This window comes from Heptranchias perlo, chromosome 9 (assembly GCF_035084215.1).
Source record: "Heptranchias perlo isolate sHepPer1 chromosome 9, sHepPer1.hap1, whole genome shotgun sequence".
NCBI lineage: Eukaryota > Metazoa > Chordata > Chondrichthyes > Hexanchiformes > Hexanchidae > Heptranchias > Heptranchias perlo.
The window spans coordinates 9109141-9130482 of record NC_090333.1 but is presented as its reverse complement, the minus strand read 5'-3'; the positions used below and the strand labels follow the sequence as shown (position 1 = coordinate 9130482).

The 21342-nt window shown below is 46.0% G+C and overlaps 1 protein-coding gene across 1 annotated transcript in view; it reads right to left on the bottom strand.

The window, feature by feature from the left end:
* Positions 1-9861, bottom strand: part of LOC137325651 (elastin-like) — a 38490-nt gene extending 28629 nt beyond the window's left edge. Inside the window, exon 1 of the mRNA XM_067990916.1 lies at positions 8799-9861. Coding sequence (XP_067847017.1) covers positions 8799-9861 — 1063 coding nt within the window. The remainder of the gene's footprint in view (positions 1-8798) is intronic.
* Between the last annotated feature and the right edge of the window lie 11481 nt (positions 9862-21342).

Genomic DNA, 21342 nt, shown 5'->3' with positions numbered 1-21342 from the left:
GATGAAACCTCCAGGAATATGTCCGACTAGAGTTGGCAACCCCGATTCGCCAGGACATCAGGAGAACTCCCTTATCTTTTTCCGAGCCGTTCTACGGGATTATTAACATTCACCGGAATAAATGGACGAGATTCAATAAACATCCAGAAGATGATAATGTGCCTTTAATGGCTCACTTTTCTGTTTATATTTTCCATAAATTGCTCCAGATTTCAGGGAATGTGGCCGGTGGAATGTGTTTTCCTTTCAGTTGTATTTGTGAAACGTCTTTTCTTTCTGATTAATATACTGCAGGTGTTGTTAGAAGAGGCCTGCTAGTGGCTTTTTCTCCATTTTTGGTTTCAGTCGTGTTCTATATCTTGTTTCCCTCCATTTTCATAAAATAACTTGCCCTCTGTGAAAGACTGTCACATTATCCTCACAGAACTAATATAGAAATGTCTCCACTTTTTTTTAAAAAATCATTGATTCTCTTATTTCATGTAGAGGTTTTGAATTTCAAGTCATCCGTGAGTGACTTACTTGATTTTTTTTTAATGGGCCTCCTTGAAGAGATTAATAATGACAGGGCTTGATCTGCAATGAGTACATGTTCAGTCCTTTAACTACCTGAAGGGGGAGGGTTCATTTAACATTGCATTGTGCTGTGGAGTGGTCTGTCTGGAAAGAAAGACTTGCATTTATATAGCACCTTTCACAACCTAAGGACATCCTAAAGCACTTTACAGCCAATGAAGTACTTTTGAAGTGTAGTCACTGTTGTAATGTAGGAAACACAACAGCCAATTTGCACACGGCAAGCTCCCACAGCAGCAATTTTGATAATGACCAGATAATTTGTTTTAGGGATAAATATTGGCTAGGACACCAGGAATAACTCCTCTGCTCTTCTTCGAAATAGTGCCGTGGGATCTTTTACATCCACCTGAGGCAGCAGACGGGGCCTCGGTTTAACGTCTCATCTGAAAGACGGCGCCTCCGACAGTGCAGCACTCCCTCAGAGCTGCACTGGAGTGTCAGCCTAGATTTTGTGCTCAAAGTCTCTGGAGTGGGGATTGAACCCACAACCTCCATAAGCTCAGAAGTGAGAGTGCTACCAACTGAGCCGCTGTTTACACTACTAGCCAATGTTATCCTTCAACCCACATCACTAAAAAAAAGATAATCTGGTCATTATCACATAGCTGTTTGTGGAACCCTATCATGATTGTCGTGTTTCCTACATTACAGCCCAAGCAATCTTTTCGTGAAATGTAGCTCGCAGACCTACATTGGCTCCTCGTCCGGCATCGCCTCTAATTTACAATTCTTATCCTTGTTTTCAAATCCCTCCATGGCCTCGCCCCTCCCTATCTCTGTAACCTCCTCCAACCCAACAACCCTCCGATAACTCTGCGTTCCTCCAATTCTGGCCTCTTGCGCATCCCCGATTTTCATCGCTCCACCATTGCCGGCCGTGCCTTCAGCTGCCTAAGCCCTAATCTCTGGAATTCCCTCCTTAAACCTCTCCACCTCTCTACCTCTCTATCCTCCTTTAAGATGCTCCTTAAAATCTACCTCGGTGAACCAACCTGTCCTGATATCTCCTTAAGTGTCTTGGTGTCAATTTTTTCCTGATAACACTCCTGAGAAGCACCTTGGGACTTTTTACTACGTTAAAGGCGCTATATAAATGCGAGTTGTTGTTGTTGTTGTTGTTGTTGTTGTTGTTGTTGTTGAGCTTGACTTTTGTTGGGTTCTTAAGTTCTGCCCACTAGGCTGAGATAAGCTAAAAACAGAAGTTGAGCTTGCTCCTGGTCTTGTTGGCGCAGCTACATGCTGCCTCTCCCAGCTGAATCAGCAGGATCATTACATAAGCCAGCTTAATGGAATGAATCTAGTTGTCAATGAGCAGCCTCCCGTGTAGGGTTAGACGTTCTCGTCTGTCGGTTGTGTGCCGCTGGTGAGATTTTGGAAAAGCAGCCGCAGCAACGTTTTGATCGCGAGTCATGGTTTCCCCCATCAACGCGGATCGCTTCTGCTGCTTTTGCGGGCCCTAATCCACACACGATAGAGGTCCCGAGCAATGGGGTCCCCTGCTGTTTTCCGGTGGCTTCCGCTGTATTCCCACCTGAGATATGGCGGGAGGTCTGGCAGAACCCCCCCCCAAAGGATTTTCAGGGGGCCCCTTTTTATCAACTGCGACCGTGCTTGGAGTTCGATTCCAATGCTCAGTTCTAACGGGTTTTGCTAGTACCGTCGGATACTCTTTGGCACGCGAATGAGATCGCAACTGGAATCAAACGCCAAGGTTCTGAAATCACACTGCGGGATAATTAATAAATAAATGGTCAACGCTTTCATCTGAATTTCTCCTCCCTGCTATATTAGTGGAGGCATTCGTCCATTTATTATAACCAGGTTATCGTCTCTGCTAAGAAAAGCCAAGAGAGACAATTCAGACGAACATAACAGGCGGTTTGTACATTAGTATCTCAAAGTGTGAGGCCGAGGCAAAAGGCTGAGAAACTCGATGGTGCAGCCCTCGATTTTCGAGCGCTAAGTGACCTCCTAATCCCTCCAATATGGCAGGCAGGAAGCACAGCTCTTTACACCTGCCATATTGGTAAATGCCAAATAATCGGCGTGCAGTGCTCACACCTGAAACAGGCATATGCAAATATTGGGCCTAACATCTGTTTAAGGCCCCTTTGGCACCTGCGCCAGGAAAATCAGGTGTACACGCGGTTCTAAAAGGGACCGCTGCAGGCCGCAACCAACAAGGTAAGGTTTTAAAATATACTTACCTGAATGTAGAGCTGGGTGGAGCAACCCACCCTCCCCCCCCCAACGCTGCCCCTCAAACCCCGCCCCCCCCCCCCCCACCCCCGCCCGGCCACTGCTTCCTTCCCAACCCTATCGTTCCCTTCCCGGTGGCCACCCCTGCCTTCCCGGTCGCCCCTCTTCCTCACTTACCCGAGGGCCGTTGCTGGCCTCACTGCAGCCCGTTCTTCAGTGTCGCTTTGCTGACCACCTGCCTGCTGCGGCTTGATGGAAATGAGGCCCGAAGACCAATATCGGGTGCATCTCGGGCCTCTCCATTCAGGCACAGCCTCCTGCACACCCCCCCCCCCCCAATAATGTGCGCCCCTGAATTTCCAGGCCAAAGTCTTTAATTCCCTTTTTTTTTGCTTTCTGAGCCTGCACTGCAAAACTGTGTCTGATTTTGTCCGCGTAATAAGAACATCATAAGAAATCGGAGTAGGAGTCGGCCAATCGGCCCCTCGAGCCTGCTCCGCCATTCAATAAGATCATGGCTGATCTGATCCGAACCTCAAATCGAAATTCATGTCCAATTTCCTGCCCACTCCCCGTAACCCCTAATTCCCTTTACTTCTAGGAAACTGTCTATTTCTGTTTTTAATTTATTTAATGATGTAGCTTCCACAGCTTCCTGGGGCAGCAAATTCCACAGACCTACTACCCTCTGAGTGAAGAAGTTTCTCCTCATCTCAGTTTTGAAAGAGCAGCCCCTTATTCTAAGATTATGCCCCCTAGTTCTAGTTTCACCCATCCTTGGGAACATCCTTACCGCATCCACCCGATCAAGTCCCTTCACAATCTTATATGTTTCACAGTAATAGTGAAGCCATCTTTTTGTTTCTCTCCTTTTATGAAACACAGAGGTGACATTATTTTTTAATGTTCAGTTGGAAGGTGAATTTTGAAATGGAAATGGTTGAAATTTTGTTTTAAAAAAATGTGGTGATGAATGAAACGGGCTGAATAGGGGGAAGCCGTCATTGTTAAAGTGGAGCTGTCTTGTGGGACTGACCCCTCCTGAAGCATTATTCACTGGAACACAATTCCCCCTCCTCATCAGTAGCGACAAGGCTTAAAGTCGACAAAGAATCCCAGGGTAGAAAGGGCGTCATTTGAACAATTCACCCATTCCCCACCCCTAAGTTCCCTCACCCTTACTGACCTTTTCCAGCAATGCGCTTTCCTGCTTTGCATGTTCCTCTTAGCAATATATTAATCAGTCTGTTTCATTGTGGAACCAACGCACTTTTACTGGGAATAGATAAATTCCAGACACAGAAACCTTCAGTTATGTACGAGAGAGTTGAATATATTTCAACTTGTATTTTGCCGCCGAGGAGCAGCAGAATGGGGGAAAAAAAGAAAAGTTCTAACACCCATAGTAATCCCCTGTCTAAGAAATCTCAGCTCATTAAAACTGCAAGTGAGGAATTCAATATTCTCTTTGTTTGATATGTGCATTCATTAAAAAAAAAAGTTTGGTCAGAAAAGTTGAGCAGACAATAGTAGCCTCGAGAGCTGACTTCACTGAAAGCGATTTAACATCAATCTGGAAAACTGATGTAGATATTGTTTTTTTGTTCGACGATAGGTTTGAGTATTTTTGCATAAGGCAGAGGTCACAAAATGAATGATTAATTTGTTGAGTGTTCATAAATTGGGCTCCGAGCATATTATGCATTATTCATTGGTGAAATGCCTGCCATCTTCTGTCCATACGTTATTCTTTTTGTAACGTTGTATCTGTCATGTCAATCAGCAGCTTCCACTGAGAATAAATTAGTAGATGCATCTCCGAGAACGCCAATAGCATTTTCTGAACTAAAGTGGAACCGGGAGAAGTTTCAGACTGAAGTTTCGGTCTGGAGGGAGGGAGCAGCAGAACGGTGTTCCGCTGGGGAAGCTGACTGGCTTGAGAGGCAGTGGTCATGAATTTACCATGGCTGGTTGTTCCTTTTAATCATCTACTTCTATTTATACCATTTTTTTTAAAAAAATCGTTCCTCTTATCTTTCATAGCTTCCCTCTGATCGATCCCTTTCCCCATCTCATTCTTAGTCAAATAATTATTTGAGGAGAAGGATAATGTTACTCTGGACTTCTCTGTGGCAACTGTGCTCACTTGAGTTAAAGAATACTTTAGCTCTTTTAAGGGCCAAACCCCTTTCATGAAGTTGTTTTCACCATTTCTTCCCAATTGTTTCCTGTGGTATGTGTTTCCTATAAGATGTGGAGATGCCGGTGATGGACTGGGGTTGACAATTGTAAACAATTTTAAAACACCAAGTTATAGTCCAACAAATTTATTTTAAATTTCACAAGCTTTCGGAGGCTTCCTCCTTCCTCAGGTGAATGTTGTGGAAATGAAATCTTCGAATCCTACGCATTTATAAATCACAGAACAATGCCTGGTGATTACTGCCCGTTGCCAAGGCAATCACAGTGAGCAGACAGAGAGGTGTCACCTACAAGGCCACCTATAAGAGTGGATGACTCTCACAATGGGTCCAATTTTCCTCCCCACTCCCCAGACGCCTCGGCACCAGTTAGGTGGCGCACACTGGAAGTGTTCGCCAACTGACCTAGCCCAAACATCCTGATAGTTTCAGGTGTGAGTCCATTAGCTTAGGCCCAATGCACACCAGATGCAGGCTCATCCCTTGGCTGGGCCTCGTGCCATGGACTGGAGGCAGAACTCCAACTGCTAGTGCAGGCCTTCAGCAGCAGTCATCGTTATTTCCTTCAGGGCCTTCTCCCTGCTGCTCACAAACAACACAAAGAACTTGCATTTATATAGCACCTTTCACAACCTCAGGATCTCCCAAATCGCTGTACATCCAAAGGGGTACTTTTTTGAAGTGTAGTCACTGTTGTAATGTAGGAAACACGGCAGCCAAATTGCGCACAGCAAGACCCCACAAACAGCAGTGTGATAATGACCACATAATCTTTTTTTAGGGATGTTGGTTGAGGGATAAGTATTGGCCAGGACACCAGGGAGAACTCCCCTGCTCTTCTTCAAAATAGTGCCATGGGATCTTTTAGGTCCATCTGAGAGGGCAGACAGGGCCTCGGTTTAACAGCACATCAGAAAAACAGCACCTCCGACAGAGCAGCACTCCCTCAGTACTGCACTGAAGTGTCAGCCTAGATGATGGTGCTCAAGTCTCTGGAGTGGGACCATGAACCCGCTACTTTCTGACTTAGAGGCGAGAGTGCTACCCACTGAGCCACAGCTAACGTCTAACAGAAGGTCTCCAGCCTTGGAAGATCTGCCGGCCTTGTGAAAAAGACTCCACTCGCCCTTTCAGATTCCTTGGCATTGATGCTCTCAGGTTCTCCATTCTGAGCAGGGCTGGACACGGAGCCTATGGACCGATACTCCCTGGACGCCCATCCAAATGGGAACCCACCACCAATCCAACAGGGAAATTGACATGGTTGCATCTGCTTGGAGTGTAACCCCTCTGTTCCCCACCAACCCCCCACCGCCCCAATCCTCTCCAGGGAATGCCCAGGAAACCCCTGAGCAACACAAAGTGGGGTGGAGGCTTGACACGATACTCTGCCTCTTGAAACCCTGGGAGCAAAAAGGAGGATAATCGGTCCCAACACGTTCAGTCGCAATATGACTACTTTTTTTAAAATTCCTATTCTATTTTCTAAGTGACCAACTTATCATGACACAAACCTCCTTCAGCTGAGAAAGATAAGAAGCTGCTTAGGGTACCAATTGCTGTTTCAGGTGCCTTCAATGCCATCCTGTTGCTGGCACCTCTGGTGAGAGCCTTTTGAATTGGCCTATACAAGCCACTCAATAGAATTGGAGGAGGACCCACCACCACCTCCTCAGGACAACTGGGGATGGGCAATAAATGTGGCCTTGACAGTGTTGCCCGCATCTAGGGAATACTTTTTTTTAAAAGCTGCTTTTGTAGCTCCACTGGATGTGCCGGTCTCATGCTGCTGGTGACAGCGTTAAAGGTAAAAAAAAACAAGTCTTCCCGACCTCCGGTCTTAGTGAATCAAGCAAGCGTATTTTGCCACTAGGGTTGCCAACCCTCCAGGACTGGCCTGGAGTCTCCAGGAATTGAAGATTAATCTTCTGGAAACTGTTGCAAGCATCTCGGGAGGAAAATTATAGCGGAATTATTTTTTTTCAAATGATGTGGGTTTTTTTCATTGTCTTTGAACAGTTTTGTTGATTAATTATAAAATTATGGGAGATGGGAGAAAAAGGCTATTTGACAGGGCGGGGCTGTTGGAGACGGGAGGGCATGTGATGAAACCTCCAGGAATACGTCCGACCTGAGTTGGCAACCCTGTTGATTAAAGGATTTTTAAGGTGATTAAAGGATTTGATAGGGCAGATAGAAACTATTTCCTCTGGTGGGGGAGTCCAGAACAGTGGGGGGCATAACCTTAAAATTAGAGCTGGGCCGTTCAGGGGTCATGTCAGGAAGCATTTCTTCACACAAAGGGGAGTGGAAATCTGGAACTTTCTCCCCCAAAAAGCTGTTGAGGCTGGGGGGTCAATTGAAAATTTCAAAACTGAGATTTTTGTTAGGCAAGGATATTAAGGGTTACGGAACCAAAGCGGGTAGACGGAGTTAAGATACAGATTAGCCATGATCTAATTGAAGGGCGGAACAGGCTCGCGGGGCTGAATGGCCTACTCCTGTTCCTATTTGACACTGCTGTCAGCTGTACAAGACCCAAGTGTCAGGAGCATGCTGACACAATACTGAAGCAGCTCGTAGTCTACCAAATGGGACCAGTGAAAGTGTTAAAAACAAGAAGGAATTTGCCTTTGAAATGTCATTGGAAAAGGTGTCACTCAGAGGCCTGGAAGGGATTAGGATGTAAAATTGCAGTAAATACCTTTCTAATTAGCTATTGTTCCTGTAAATCTGCTTTGAGTTCGAAATGAGAGATTACCTCGAGAAATGTCATGAGATATCCAGTCATTACAATATTATTTTGCATATGATACGCACTTTGCTTAGCCCTGCACCTGGATCTCAGACCTATTTTCCAATGTAAAATGATGCACCCTAAAATTGATAGTACAGATCTTATTGTCTAATTATTTACATCAGATATTAAAATTGATACCGAATTTGCCCCTCAATTACAACTTTTACTGACGTTCGCATCGAATTGATGATTTTTTTTAACAGCTCAAATAATCCGTAATGATTGCGTAGTGCCAGGAATTGGTAATTAAGGTGACTGGAGCAGATCTCTTATCGAACAATCGTGGCACATTTTTGAAGTAATTTTAAAAGTAAGAAAATTGAAGAGTCAGCACGCGAACTTGAGCTCATCCAAAACTCTGCTGCCCGTTTCCTAACCCACACCAAGTCCCGTTCACCCATCACCCCTGTGCTCGCTGACCCATATTGGCTCCCGGTCCAGCAACGCCTCGATTTTAAAACTCTCATCCTTATTTTCAAATTTCACCGTGGCCTCACCCCTCCCTATCTCTGTAATCTCCTCCAGCCCTACAACCCTCTGAGAACTCTGCGCTCCTCCAATTCTGGCCTCTCGCGCATCCCCGATTTTAATCACTCCACTATTGCTGGCCTTGCCTTCAGCTGCCTAAGCCCTAAGCTTCGGAATTCGCTCCCTAAACCTCTCCGCCTCGCTATCTCTCTCTCCTCCTGAGACTCTCCTTAAAACCTACCTCTTTGACCAAGCTTTTTGTCATCTGTCCTAATATTTCTTTGCGTGCCTCAGTCTCAAATTTGGTCTGATAACGCTCCTGTGAAGTGACTTGGGACATTTTGCTACGTTAAAGGCGTGATCCGCGGCCCTCCGATCCCTGACACCCGCGAACCCCGTCCCTTGTGAACCCCGCCCCTTGTAATCCCCTCTCCCCATGCTCCCTGCCCCACATGATGCTCACCCCACATGATTCCCACCCCCCGTGATCCCCGTCCCCCCTGGTCCCCGTCCCCCACGGTCCCTGCCACCCCCGCTCCCCGCCACCTCACCCCAATCTCCACCCCCTGAGATCTCTAGCCTCGTGATCCCTGACCCCGCGATTCCTGGCCCTGTGATTCCTGGCCCTGTGATTCCTGGCCCCGTGATTCCTGGCCCCACGATCCCTGGCCCCGTGATTCCTAGCCCCAAGATTCCTGGCCCCGTGACCCCTGGCCCCGTGACCCCTGGCCCCGCGATCCCTGGCCCCGTGATTCCTGGCCCCGTGATTCCTGGCCCCGTGACCCCTGGTCCCGCGATCCCTGGTCCCGCGATCCCTGGCCCCGCGACCCCTGGCCCCGCGATCCCTGGTCCCGTGATCCCTGGTCCTGTGATCCCTGGCCCGGCGATCCCTGGCTCCGCGATCCCTGGCCCCGCAATCCCTGGCCCCGCGATCCCTGGTCCCACGACCCCTGGCCCCGTGATCCCTGGCCCCGTGACCCCTGGCCCCGTGACCCCTGGCCCCGCGATCCCTGGCCCCGTGATTCCTGGCCCCGTGATTCCTGGCCCCGTGACCCCTGGTCCCGCGATCCCTGGTCCCGCGATCCCTGGCCCCGCGACCCCTGGCCCCGCGATCCCTGGTCCCGTGATCCCTGGTCCTGTGATCCCTGGCCCGGCGATCCCTGGCTCCGCGATCCCTGGCCCCGCAATCCCTGGCCCCGCGATCCCTGGTCCCACGACCCCTGGCCCCGTGATCCCTGGCCCTGTGATCCCTGGTCCCGTGATCCCTGGCCCCGCGACCCCTGGCCCCGCGATCCCTGGCCCTGTGATCCCGGGTCCCGTGATCCCTGGTCCCACGACCCCTGGCCCCGTGATCCCTGGCCCTGTGATCCCTGGTCCTGTGATCCCTGGCCCCGCGATCCCTGGCCCCGCGATCCCTGGCCCCGCGATCCCTGGTCCCGCGATCCCTGGCCCCGCGACCCCTGGCCCCGCGATCCCTGGTCCCGTGATCCCTGGCCCCGCGATCCCTGGCCCCGCGATCCCTGGCCCCGCGATCCCTGGCCCCGCGATCCCTGGCCCCGCGATCCCTGGCCCCGCGATCCCTGGCCCCCTCTCTGATCGCCGCACCAACTCCATTATATTGATCCCCAAGGCCCGTTATCTGGAGAACCTTGGGCCTCACAATTCAGGCACAGGAGATTTATCCTGCTCCCCAACCCTGCCACCCTGCACGTCCAAAAAAGAGTCTGCCCGAATTCATGGGCCTCTTTGTCCAAAGTCACAACACAATGTTAGAATGTGCTGACACCCTGGCACTTTTGTAAATAGAGAGTGGATCTCGGAGCTGGTGAGCCATCAGTTGAATACCAACATTTGCCTCCAGCCTCCAATTAATTTTTTTCTTTCTTTCTCTCTCTCTATTGCAAACCTTTCTTGTCTCTTTCTATTTATCCATTATAAGAACATAAGAAATAGGAGCAGGAGTAGGCCATACGACCCCTCGAGCCTCCTCTGCCATTCAATAAGATCATGGCTGATCTTCGACCTCAACTCCACTTTCCCGCCCGATCCCCATATCCCTTGATTCCCCTAGAGCCCAAAAATCTATCTATCTATCTATCAATGACTCAGCATCCACAGCCCTCAGGGGCAGAGAATTCCAAAGATTCACAACCATCTGAGTGAAGAAATTCCTTCTCATCTCAGTCTTAAATGGCAGACTCCTTATCCTGAGACTATGCCTCCTAGTTCTCGACTCTCCAGCCAGGGGAAACAGCCTCTCAGTATCTGCCTTGTCAAGCCCCCTCAGAATCTTATATGTTTCAAGGAGATACTTTGGTCTTTGGTCAATGCTCCTCTAAACTTTCCTCTTACTTCTCCCGAGCTGCACATGAACCATCCAATATACTCTTTCCTGTTTCCTTCATCTCAACACATTGAAATCAAGACACAACTCGCACATTTAGTGAAAGGGAGTTTGGGTCAGCAATAGGACTACAGAACCATGTCACTGATCCTCTGACCCCCACTCCCTTCTAGTGCCTATCTCTATTGGGAGCATAGCAGCACTGAATTTACATTGTTTCTTCTTCCAAAACTTTCTTTCCTAGGACCTCAAAACAGTGGAAATCATCACATAGAACCATAGAATGATACAGCACAGAATGAGGCCATTCGGCTCATCGTGCCTGTGCCGGCTCTTTGTAAGAGCTATCTAATTAGTCCCACTTTACTGCTCTGTCACCATAGCCCTGCAAATTTGACTTCACTCAATCTTTTCCTTCTCCTGCTACCTTCGATTTTTTTTAAAAGCCAAGCTTGGTGTCAACTTAACACTACTTCAACTTGTCTTGAACCCAGAGACTTGAGCACGTAATCTAGGCTGACACTCCAGTGCAGTGCTGAGGGAAGTGCTGCACCATTGGAGGTGCCGTCTTCCGGATGGGACATTAAACCGAGGCCCGGTCTGCCCTCTCACGTGGACGTAAAAGCTCACACGGCACAATTCGAAGAAGAGCAGGGGAGTTCACCCGCTGTCCTGGCCAACATTTATCCCTCAACCAACATCTAAAACAGATGATCTGGTCATTTATTTCATTGCTGTTTGTGGGATCTTGCTGTGCGCAATTTGGCTGCCGCGCTTCCTACATTACAACAGTGACAATACTTCAAAAGTACTTTATCGGCTGTAAAGCGCCTTGGGACGTCCTGAGGTTGTGAAAGGTGCCATATAAATGCGAGTCTTTCTTTCTCTTCTACCTTGTTGAACCTCGATGGTGTTCTGTATTGTGGCTTAAGATTCTCAACCAAAAAAAAAACTAACAATCAAACTTTGAAATGGAACATTGTGCGACAGCAGAGCGTTGCATGTTGCAGAGGGAAGAAAGAAGAGCTGACAGGACTAACCCCTTCCTCTCGTCGCACACCACCTACGGTGGATCAAGATATGACAATGACAACAGCCATGGGTAATTCCGCAGTCCCGGCCTCGCCCTGCCTCCCGGACTGGAAGAAGTAACTATGATGGCAAGAGGGAGCTAAACGTGAGGGGGAAAATTCGAACCAGTTTTTTCTTTCAAATTCTTAAGCATTGTGTATGTGCCAGGCAGCTGCAACCCTTCAATGGGTAATTCACTCCTCCTGGACTAAGGAAAATAAACTTTGAGACAGAAAAACAGATTAATTTGAACCAGTTTTAGTGTAAAAAAAAATTCCGCAGGCATGTTTCATGATTTGCAGCTAAACCCTGGCAATGAATGAATTTCACTTTCAAGCGAGTATTTTATCTACACATTATACCATTAGCCCGGCGGCCTTAGCCGCACTAAAAAAATGGATTGATCTAAGTTTATCTCATAAAAAAGTTAATCCCTTTTCATTAATATTATGCTGTGTGCTGTGCCTATTAAGGACCCACCTGAATATAGGAGAGTGCTGCCCCTTATAATGCTTACAAATGATTCATTAAATACTAAAGTCTGATGTCTTTATATATAAAATGTCAGTAATTATCCTAAGGCCTTACTGTACAAAATATCCTCAGAACCCTCGCAAATGAATAAGTCGTGCAGGTCATTCACAAATGAAATATCTTCTGTACATCGAGAAAGTGAGGGGAAGGGCCAATTGACCATTACAAAAGGCAGCAAAAGGTTGAATAGAATAAAAACCAGAGGTGACATGAGGGAAAAGATTTTTACGCAGCGAGTTTTTATGATCTGGAATGCGCTGCCTGAAAGAATGGTGGAAGCAGATTCAATCGTGGCTTTCAAAAGGGAATGGGATAAAAACTTGAAGGGGAGACATTTGCAGAGCAATGGGAGAACAGCAGGGGAGTGGGGACTGATTGGATAGCCTGGTTCAAAAAGCAGGCACAGGCACGATGGGCTGAATGGCCTCCTTCTGTGCTGTCTCATTCTATGATTCTATGACGAGGTGAATTAGGAATTAGTGATTAAGTGGCAGCAAGCTGGGTTTTAAAGGCCTGAAGATTGTTTAGAGGAAGAAAGGACAGGGGCAGGCAAGGAGTGGGACCAATCAGAAGAATCTATACCTTGTATATATATATATTATTTTTTTTTAATTAGGATTTTTAGCTTGTCAGTATTGTAACAACTGTCTTCTGTGGCGGTTATCTGTGCTTGTCTTTACGGGGGAAGGTGTGAAATAAAGAAAGAAAGCATTTTAAAAGTAAATGCAGGAAGAGAGGGTAGAATTGCTCAGGGATAAAGGTGAGGAAACTAGCTATAAAGGATGAAGGGATGACAGATGTAAAATAAATATTTTGCAGCAGTTTTTACAAATGAGGGTGGAAGTGAGAAGTGTACTGGAGGATATGGAACAGTTGGCAGAGATAATTATAGGAAAGGAATTGAACTGAAAAAAAATTACCAGAACTCATAGTGGATAAGTAAACAGGCTGATTGCATAAACCCGAAACTGCTGAAGGAAGTCACCAGGAGTTAACAGTTTTTAATCACGATTATTCAATCTCCGTGGATATGCAAATTGTTGGCAAACTTTTAAAATACATAATTTGAGATCAAATCAGTAAGCATTTATAGTATCATAGTTTTATAGTATGGTACAGTGCAGAAAGAGGCCATTCGGCCCATCGTGCCAGTGCCGGATCTTTGAAAGAGCTATCCAATTAGTTCCACTCCCTTGCTCTTTCCCCATAGTCCTGTAAATGTTTTCCCTTCAAGTATTTATCTAATTCCCTTTTGAAAGCTACTAATGTATCTGCTTCCACCACCCTTTCAGGCAGCGCATTCCAGATCATTACAACTCGCTGGGCAAAAAAGTGTTTCCTCATGTCGCCTCTGCCTCTTTTGACAATCACCTTAAATCTGTGCCCTCTGGTTGCTGACCCTACTGCCACTGGAAACAGTTTTTCCTTATTTACTCTATCAAAACTCTTCATGATTTTGAACACTTTTATTAAATCTCCTCTTAACCTTCTCTGCTCTAAGGAGAACAACCCCAGCTTCTCCAGTCTCTTCGTGTAACTGAAGTCCCTCATCCCTGGTACCATTTTAGTAAATCTCTTCTGCACCCTCTCTATATCCTTGATATCCTTCCTAAAGTACGGTGCCCAGAAATGCATGGGATAATCAAGGGCAGTCAACTTGATTTATATAGTGGCTTTTGTGACCTCAGGACATCCCAAAGAGTTTCACAGCCAATGAAGTATTTTGAAGTCTTGTCACTGTTGTGGTGTAGGGAAACGCAACAGCTCATTTGCACACAACAAGCTCTCACAAACAACAATGAGATAAATGATCAGATAATCTGTTTTGCTGGTGTTGGTTGAGGGATAAATTTTGACCATGACACCGGAAGAAATCCACCGCTGTTCTTCGAATAGTGTCGTAGGATCTTTTACGTCTACCCGAGAGGGCAGAGGTTTAATGTCTTATCTGAAAGACGGCACCTCTGACAGTGCATAACTCCCTCAATACTGCACTGAGGTGTCAGCCTGAATTATGCACTCAAATCTCTGGAGTGGAACGTGCACCCACGACCTTCTGACTCAGAGGAGTGTTACGAAGTTGACACCAAGCTTATTTAGTGTTCTGGTATTAATGCACAACAGGGAAAAATCCATCAGGCAGCAATGTTGTACAATATGCTTCCGCGATAATCTTAGTTCATCATCTCAAATTACGTCCACCATTACCACTACCAATGACAAAAGTGTAACCATCAGCACATTACCCGAGTGTTGTACAACTCAAAAAGCTTTCTCCAGACAGAGCCTGAGTTCGGAAGGACACAATCTATAATTATACAGCTGGGTGTTTTTTTTTCACAGTTCATCCAAGTTGAGCTCCTATGACCTAGCGCCTTTTCTCATCCCTGACTCTTCTTCTCTTTCTACCCTACATCCAATGATTGATTGACAGGTACAGGAGGTCAGCTCGTAGAGACATTAAGGATCCAAGCCGGGCTGTGAAGGCCACATTGCAGCTGCCATTTAAAAAACGATAATCTGCACCATAGCCTTCAGCACATTGCTGTGCCTGCTTGCAGCCCGACTTTTGCACTTGCCAAAATTACTTCCATGCTTTGAGGAACTCTATCCAACTCCATTTGTGCTCTACCACACACAGAGCTGAGATCTTTCAGACAACCAAGGCAAGAACCAGGGGAAAAAAATGGTCCCTGCTTCTAAACTCCGCTGGTCATGGCTACAATTTTGGCATCATGGCCATTTTGATTTGAAGGCAAGATGACTTCCAACACCCTTTAGACCGGAAAGGAAACTGAAAAGTCTTGTGTCTATTAATAGATGATCCAGAAACCCATCAAACATTGGGATCCGGGTATAGCCTGGAGTGTTGTATACGGAGTTGTCAAGTTAATTGTCTGCTTTTTCCTTTTCATGAGGAGATATGTCAATCCCATTACTTTTATTTTAAGTCACTTATGTTTGATATTCTTTCTTATGAGGTAAAGTCGTGACTCCATCACTGTCTCACCGTTTGCACATATTGTACATTATCAATGGATGATTTTCCTTGTCTCAGAATCCTAGCTTCATTACTCTTCCACCTCATTATTCTCTCCTGTTTGCTATTGCTTGCCTTGTGATGTATTCTGGATATTCATCTATCCCATTATTTAGTTGCACATCTGCTAAGGTTCTGCGATTTTAGTCTCTCCTTATGCCTAAAGTTGTAACTTCTTTTAGTAAATTGAATGGAATTTATCCCTTTTGAAATATTATTTCCATTATCGGCAATATCATCTCCAGTCGTTTGCTTCTTTCTCCTCCCTCATTCACTGTTGCTTTTGTGAATTTGTCTGCCATTTGTAGTCAGTTTGAGCAGCTCGTTGCCTTTGAATGGGCGCCTGTCTGTGCTTTGAAATGTAGATTGTGACACTGGCGGTTCAAGCTTTTCCCTATATCTCTTTTACATTTGTGGGAAACAAAAGCCTGGTATAGTTCTGACGCTGGCACCTGAACATGTTTATCAAATAATGTTGGCATGTACATCTTACAAAAAAACTCCGCATCTTTCACAGCCGCCTCTTTAGCTATTTTTGCCACGTTTTGATTTCCTACTTCAACATCGAGTTCTGTCAATACCTCTTGTATCTGGAAGACTTTGTGCTGGCAGCTCCTCCGCCTTTTTGAATTCCGCAGGCAGCCCTGGTTAGATTTGCCTTCAGCTTTTCATTTGCGTTTACTTGTGAGTGGGATTCCTGCGTGCATTAAAATCGCAGAGCATTACGGCGCGGAAAGAGGCGTTCGAACGTTCGAAAGGGACGGGTTCCTCAGTGTGGCCAACATATAGAAGGCAGGTGCGGTATGGGTGGATGTGTCTCCCAGTCACCTTGGTCTCCTGGAAGAAAGACATGCACTTAAAGAGCATCTTTCACGACCTCAGGACATCCCAAAGTGCTTTATAGTCAATTAAAAATGTTTGAGGTGTAGTCACTGTTGTAATGTAGGAAAAGCAGCAGCCAATTTGTGCACAGCAAGGACCCACAAACAGAAATGAGATAATGACCAGATAATCTGTTTTTAGTGATGTCGGTTGAGGGATAAATATTGGCCAGGACACCAGGGAGAACTCCCCTGCTCTTCTTCGAAATACTGCCATGGGATCTTTTACTCCCACTTCAGAGGGCAGACGGGACCTCGGTTTAAGGTCTCATCCAAAAGCCAGCGCCTCCAACAGTGCAGCGCTCCCTCAGCACTGCTCTGGGAGCGTCAACCTAGATTTTGTGCTCAAGTCTCTAGGGTGGGACTTGAACCCACAACCTTCTGACTAAGAGGTGAGAGTGCTAACAACTGAGTTCTCCCCGGTGTCCTGGCCAATATTTATCCCTCAACCAACACCACTATAACAGATTATCACATTGCTGTTTGTGGGACCTTGCTGTGCACAATTTGGCTGCCACGTTTCCTACATTACAACAGTGACTACACTTCAAAAATACTGCATTGGCTGTGACTTTGGGACGTCCTGGAGGTTGCGAAAGGTGCTATATAAATGCAAGTCTTTCTTTACTGAGCCATACAGACCAAAATGACCTGTGTTGCAATCCATGGAAACTGATCCCTGAGTTAACATGGGCACCACAATTGTCATCGGCATCCCAGCTATCATTGCTGCACCAAGTGAAGGCAGCATTAGATTTGACTGTGAAGACTCCATGGTCGAATATCTGCCATATTCACTGACCAGGCCTCACATACGAAAAATGGCCACTTTGGTGAAGTTCAGGGACTGTACCACATGAGGCAGGAGAGACGGGGAGGAAGTTGGAGCAAGAAACCGCAATTACTTTTTTATTTGTTTCCAAAATGGTGGCTAGGTCTTTAAATTTATCAGCTTTTGTATCCTGTGGTGTAGACAATTGCAGCAGGAATCTTGGATAGTGTTGAGTGGTGTAATCTCTTGTCAATGCAGCCTTCCCCCCCACTCAGTCTGCAGACATCATTATGAATATTCCATCAGACTTTGTTTTTTTCTCAACGTCTCTTGTGTTTTTTAATGCGGTCTGTTGCTGTTTGTCTGATTATTTCTGGTCGGCAGTCGCGCTGTTTGTTTTTCTTTTTTATATTAATGAGTTACGTGTCAGTCTGGCTGTTGTCAGGGAAGGCCGTGTGACACTGAGCAGAATTAACACCAGGTCAAGTCAGAGTTCATTCAAGGTCAGCCGATTTAAACTCACATTGTCACTATATTATAATATATTAATTAATTATAATATAATATATATTTATAATAGTGTCTGCTGATAGGAATAGTTTTACTGAAAAATTACACCTGGTTACCTGTTGTTTTAAAATATGTTGCTATATAAACCATATTGATGTTAAATAAAACAGTTCCTGTTGTCTTATGTATGTTATCTTAGCAGGTTATGCTGACAGGGTTAGATGAAGAGCGGTGGGAGGAGGCTCATGTGGAGCATAAACACCGGCACAGGCCTGTTGGGCCGAATGGCCTGTTTCTGTGCTGTACATTCTATGTAATTCGACGTAATAATCCATGTTCTCCAGCTGAAGGCATCTATTGTTTGGGAAATTATTTGAGTCCTTCAATGTTCAATTTGATATGGAAGTTACAACACAGATACAGGCCGTTCAGCCCATCCAGTCCACGTTGTTTATCCTCCACATCAGCAGCCATCCTAATCCCGTGCGCCCTATGGTTGCCAACCCTCCAGGATTGGCCTGGAGTCTCCAGGAATTAAAAATTAATCTTCAGGACACTACTGCGAGCAAACCCGGGAGAAAAATCATAGGGGCATTAAAAGAAATTGTATGTTGTTTTCATTTTCTTTGAGCACTTTCATTTATTAGTTGTAAAAATATTGGAGATGAGAAAATTGGCTGTTTGACTGACAGTCAAGAATCATCTAATTGAGTAACAAAGAGTCTGTTCACTTTGCACTTGGTATGGAAAGGTGGTGCATTGCGAGGATGGGTGTGTTGGGCGACCGATGGTGGGAGTGTGGGGGCGGTTGGAGGTGGGAGGCCATGTGATGAGACCTTCAGGAATACGTCCAACCAGAGTTGGCAACCCTGATGTGCCCGCCCTGTTCCGTATCCTTTATTCCCCTTTCCGTCAACCACCAATCTAACCTATTCTTAAATGTTGACATCGGCCGAGAATTTCTCTTTGGAGCTGTTCCTGTTCCATTGCCATAATTTCACCGGAAGTGCAGTGGAAACCCACTTTCTGCGGGTAAATGGAGTCTCCTCCGCACTTCCAGCCCAGTCACAGCGGGAGCAGCTCCGATAACATTCCCGGCCACAGACTCTGCTTCAATCCGTATTTAGGATGAGACGTTAAACCGAGGCCTAGTCTTCCCTCTCAGGTGGATTTTAAAGATCCCACGGCACTATTCGAAGAAGAGCAGGTGAGTTCTCGCCGGTGTCCTGGCCAATATTTATCCCTCAACCAAAATCTTAAAACAGATTATCTGGTCATTTGATTCATTGCTGTTTGTGGGATCTTGCTGTGCACAAATTGGCTGCCGTGTTTTCTACATTACAACAGTGACTACATAAGCACTTCATTGGCTTTGTGATGTCCCGAGGCCATGAAAGGCGCTATATAAATGCAAGTCTTTCTTTCTTTCTTTCAATAACTAACTTGGGTAATGCATTCCACAGCCTCACAATCCTCCATGTAAAAGCATTTCTCCTGCTCTCTGCCCTAAATCTCTTACGCTTGGTCTTATAACCATGTCCCACAGCCTCGGGGTAACACGGTCCCCATCACTTGTAGTGGGCGCATTTGTGCGAACACGATTTGCCCGCTATAAGCTGGTATAATGCGGTAGTGTTAATAAAATTAAAAATAATTTCAGTTGCAGTGCCTACATTTTTTGGAAACTTCTCAGTGGCACAATAGGTTTTGTATGCAGTAGTATATTTTAACATCAGATGAGATGTTAAATCGAGGCCCCGTCTGCCCCTCTGTTGGACGTAAAAGATCCCGCAGCATTATTTCAAAGAAGAGCAGTGGCGTTCTCCACGATGTCCTGGCCAATATTTATCCCTCAACCAACATCACTAAAACCAGAATATCTGGTGATTATCAGTCCCACAGTGCTGTTTGTGGGATCTTGCTGTGCACAAATTGGCTGCCGCCTTTCCTACATTTACAACAGTGTCTGCACTTCAAAAATGTACTTCATTGGTTGTGAAGCGCTTTGGGACGTCCTGAGGTTGTGAAAGGCGCTATATAAATGCAAGATCTTTCTTTCTTTAAAAGGACTGTAACCCACAGCACACATTCTGCCTTGCTGCTCATATAAGTGCGTGGTAAATAATAAACCGAACTGCAGAGAACAGAGGGCACGTAGACCCAGGAAAATGGGGGTCTGTGAGTTCGCCATCAGATCAAGTGGGTCTCGTCGCCCAAGCTTAACGCAGGAGGTGCAGGTACAGCCTGTCTGTAACCAGGTCTCTGGATTACACAGTGGAGCTTAGCTAGTAAATAATCCTTCTCAAAGAGCAGGCCGACACATGAAAAGATTGCCACAAAGATAACCCAGTAAATCGAGCCCGGTTGGGAAGCAGAAATTGATCCTTCCTCTTAAACTTTAATGAGAAAAAGTGAGTAAACGCAGCTGATTCTGCCCAAAATAAACGGGGCGTTTAAGACGTTATAGCTGGCAACTTTAAAATTAGCGTCAATGCAAATGGCTATTGGTTATCGCTTTTTGGCCGATATAAGCAGGACGGGAATCAATAATTAGGGTGGGAGGAGGCTCGTGTGGAGTATAAACACCGGTATAGACCAGTTAGGCCGAATGACCTGTTTCTGTGCTGCAGATTCTATGTAATTCTAGGTGATAAATTAAGAGTATCACACAGAAGTACATTCTTTCTTGTACCAGTGCACTAAATAAACTCAGTGGTAGATTTTATGAATCAGAGCTCCAACACAGAGCCACTCATGACGGGATGCTTAACGGGAGTTGGGGGGTGGGTGGGGGGTGCAGGGGGAAGCCAGCCAGTCCAAAATTCACGGCCCTTGCAAGATTTCCCATCCGTTGAGATTGATAGATGGAATTAATAGAACGCTAACCGCAAGGTCTTTCTTTATTTACACTGTTCCTCCTGGGTTTCTGCTCAAGTTCTGTGCATAGTTCCGGTCTCCATATTACAAAAAGGCACTGGAGAAGGTGCAAAAACGGTTTACAAGGATGATGTCGGAACTGAGAGGATAGAACTATCGGGAAAGATTGAACAGGAAGGGGCTCTTTTGCATAGAAAAGAGAAGACTGAGGGGTGACCTGATAGAGGTCTTCAAAATTATGAAGAGGTTTGATAGGGCAGACCGTAGAGAAAATGTTTCCACTTATGGGGGAGTCCAAAACTAGAGGTCATAAATATAAAATAGTCACTAATAAATCAAATAGGGAATTCAGGAGAAACTTCTTTACCCAGAGAGTGGTCAGAATGTGGAACTTGCTACCACATGGAGTAGTTGAGGCGAATAGAAGCGATGCATTTAAGGGGAAGCTAGATAAGTACATGAGGGAGAAAGGAATAGAAGGGTGTGCTGATAGGGTTAGATGAAGTAGGGAGGGAGGGGGCTCATGTGGAGCATAGACCTATTGGGCTGATTGGCCTGTTTCTGTGCTGTAAATTCAATGTAAGGTAAATTGGAAGATCGGAGGATCGCCTGCAGAAATGACTGTGAGATTTGTCGGCTGAAACCGTGCAGTGCAACATTAGCAACAAAACCACTAACAGGTCTGGATGAAGTTCCTCTGTCTGCTATTTTAACAAAAGCTTGTTAATCCGTTGAAAATATAGTGGCTTCAGCAAATGACAAAGGGAGGAATTTCACCTGACTGTATGAATGCCTCAGTTACTAAGCACAGTTTCAGCCACCCATTTTGTTAATACACCTACTTACGGGCTACAATCGCAGCAATTTCTTTGAGTTCCGAGGCATAATCTCTAAGCCTGATAGCTTGAGAGAGTGGGGGAAGGCCTCGGGAAAATGCACTGAGTTCAAATCAGCCTTATTTAGAGCACTGCCCTTTCACCTCGGCAACAAGGGTTCAAAGCCAGCCCAGGTGGATAAGATGAAAGTCACTTTTCTGATGGATGTTCCTAAGTAGCATTAGCTTCAG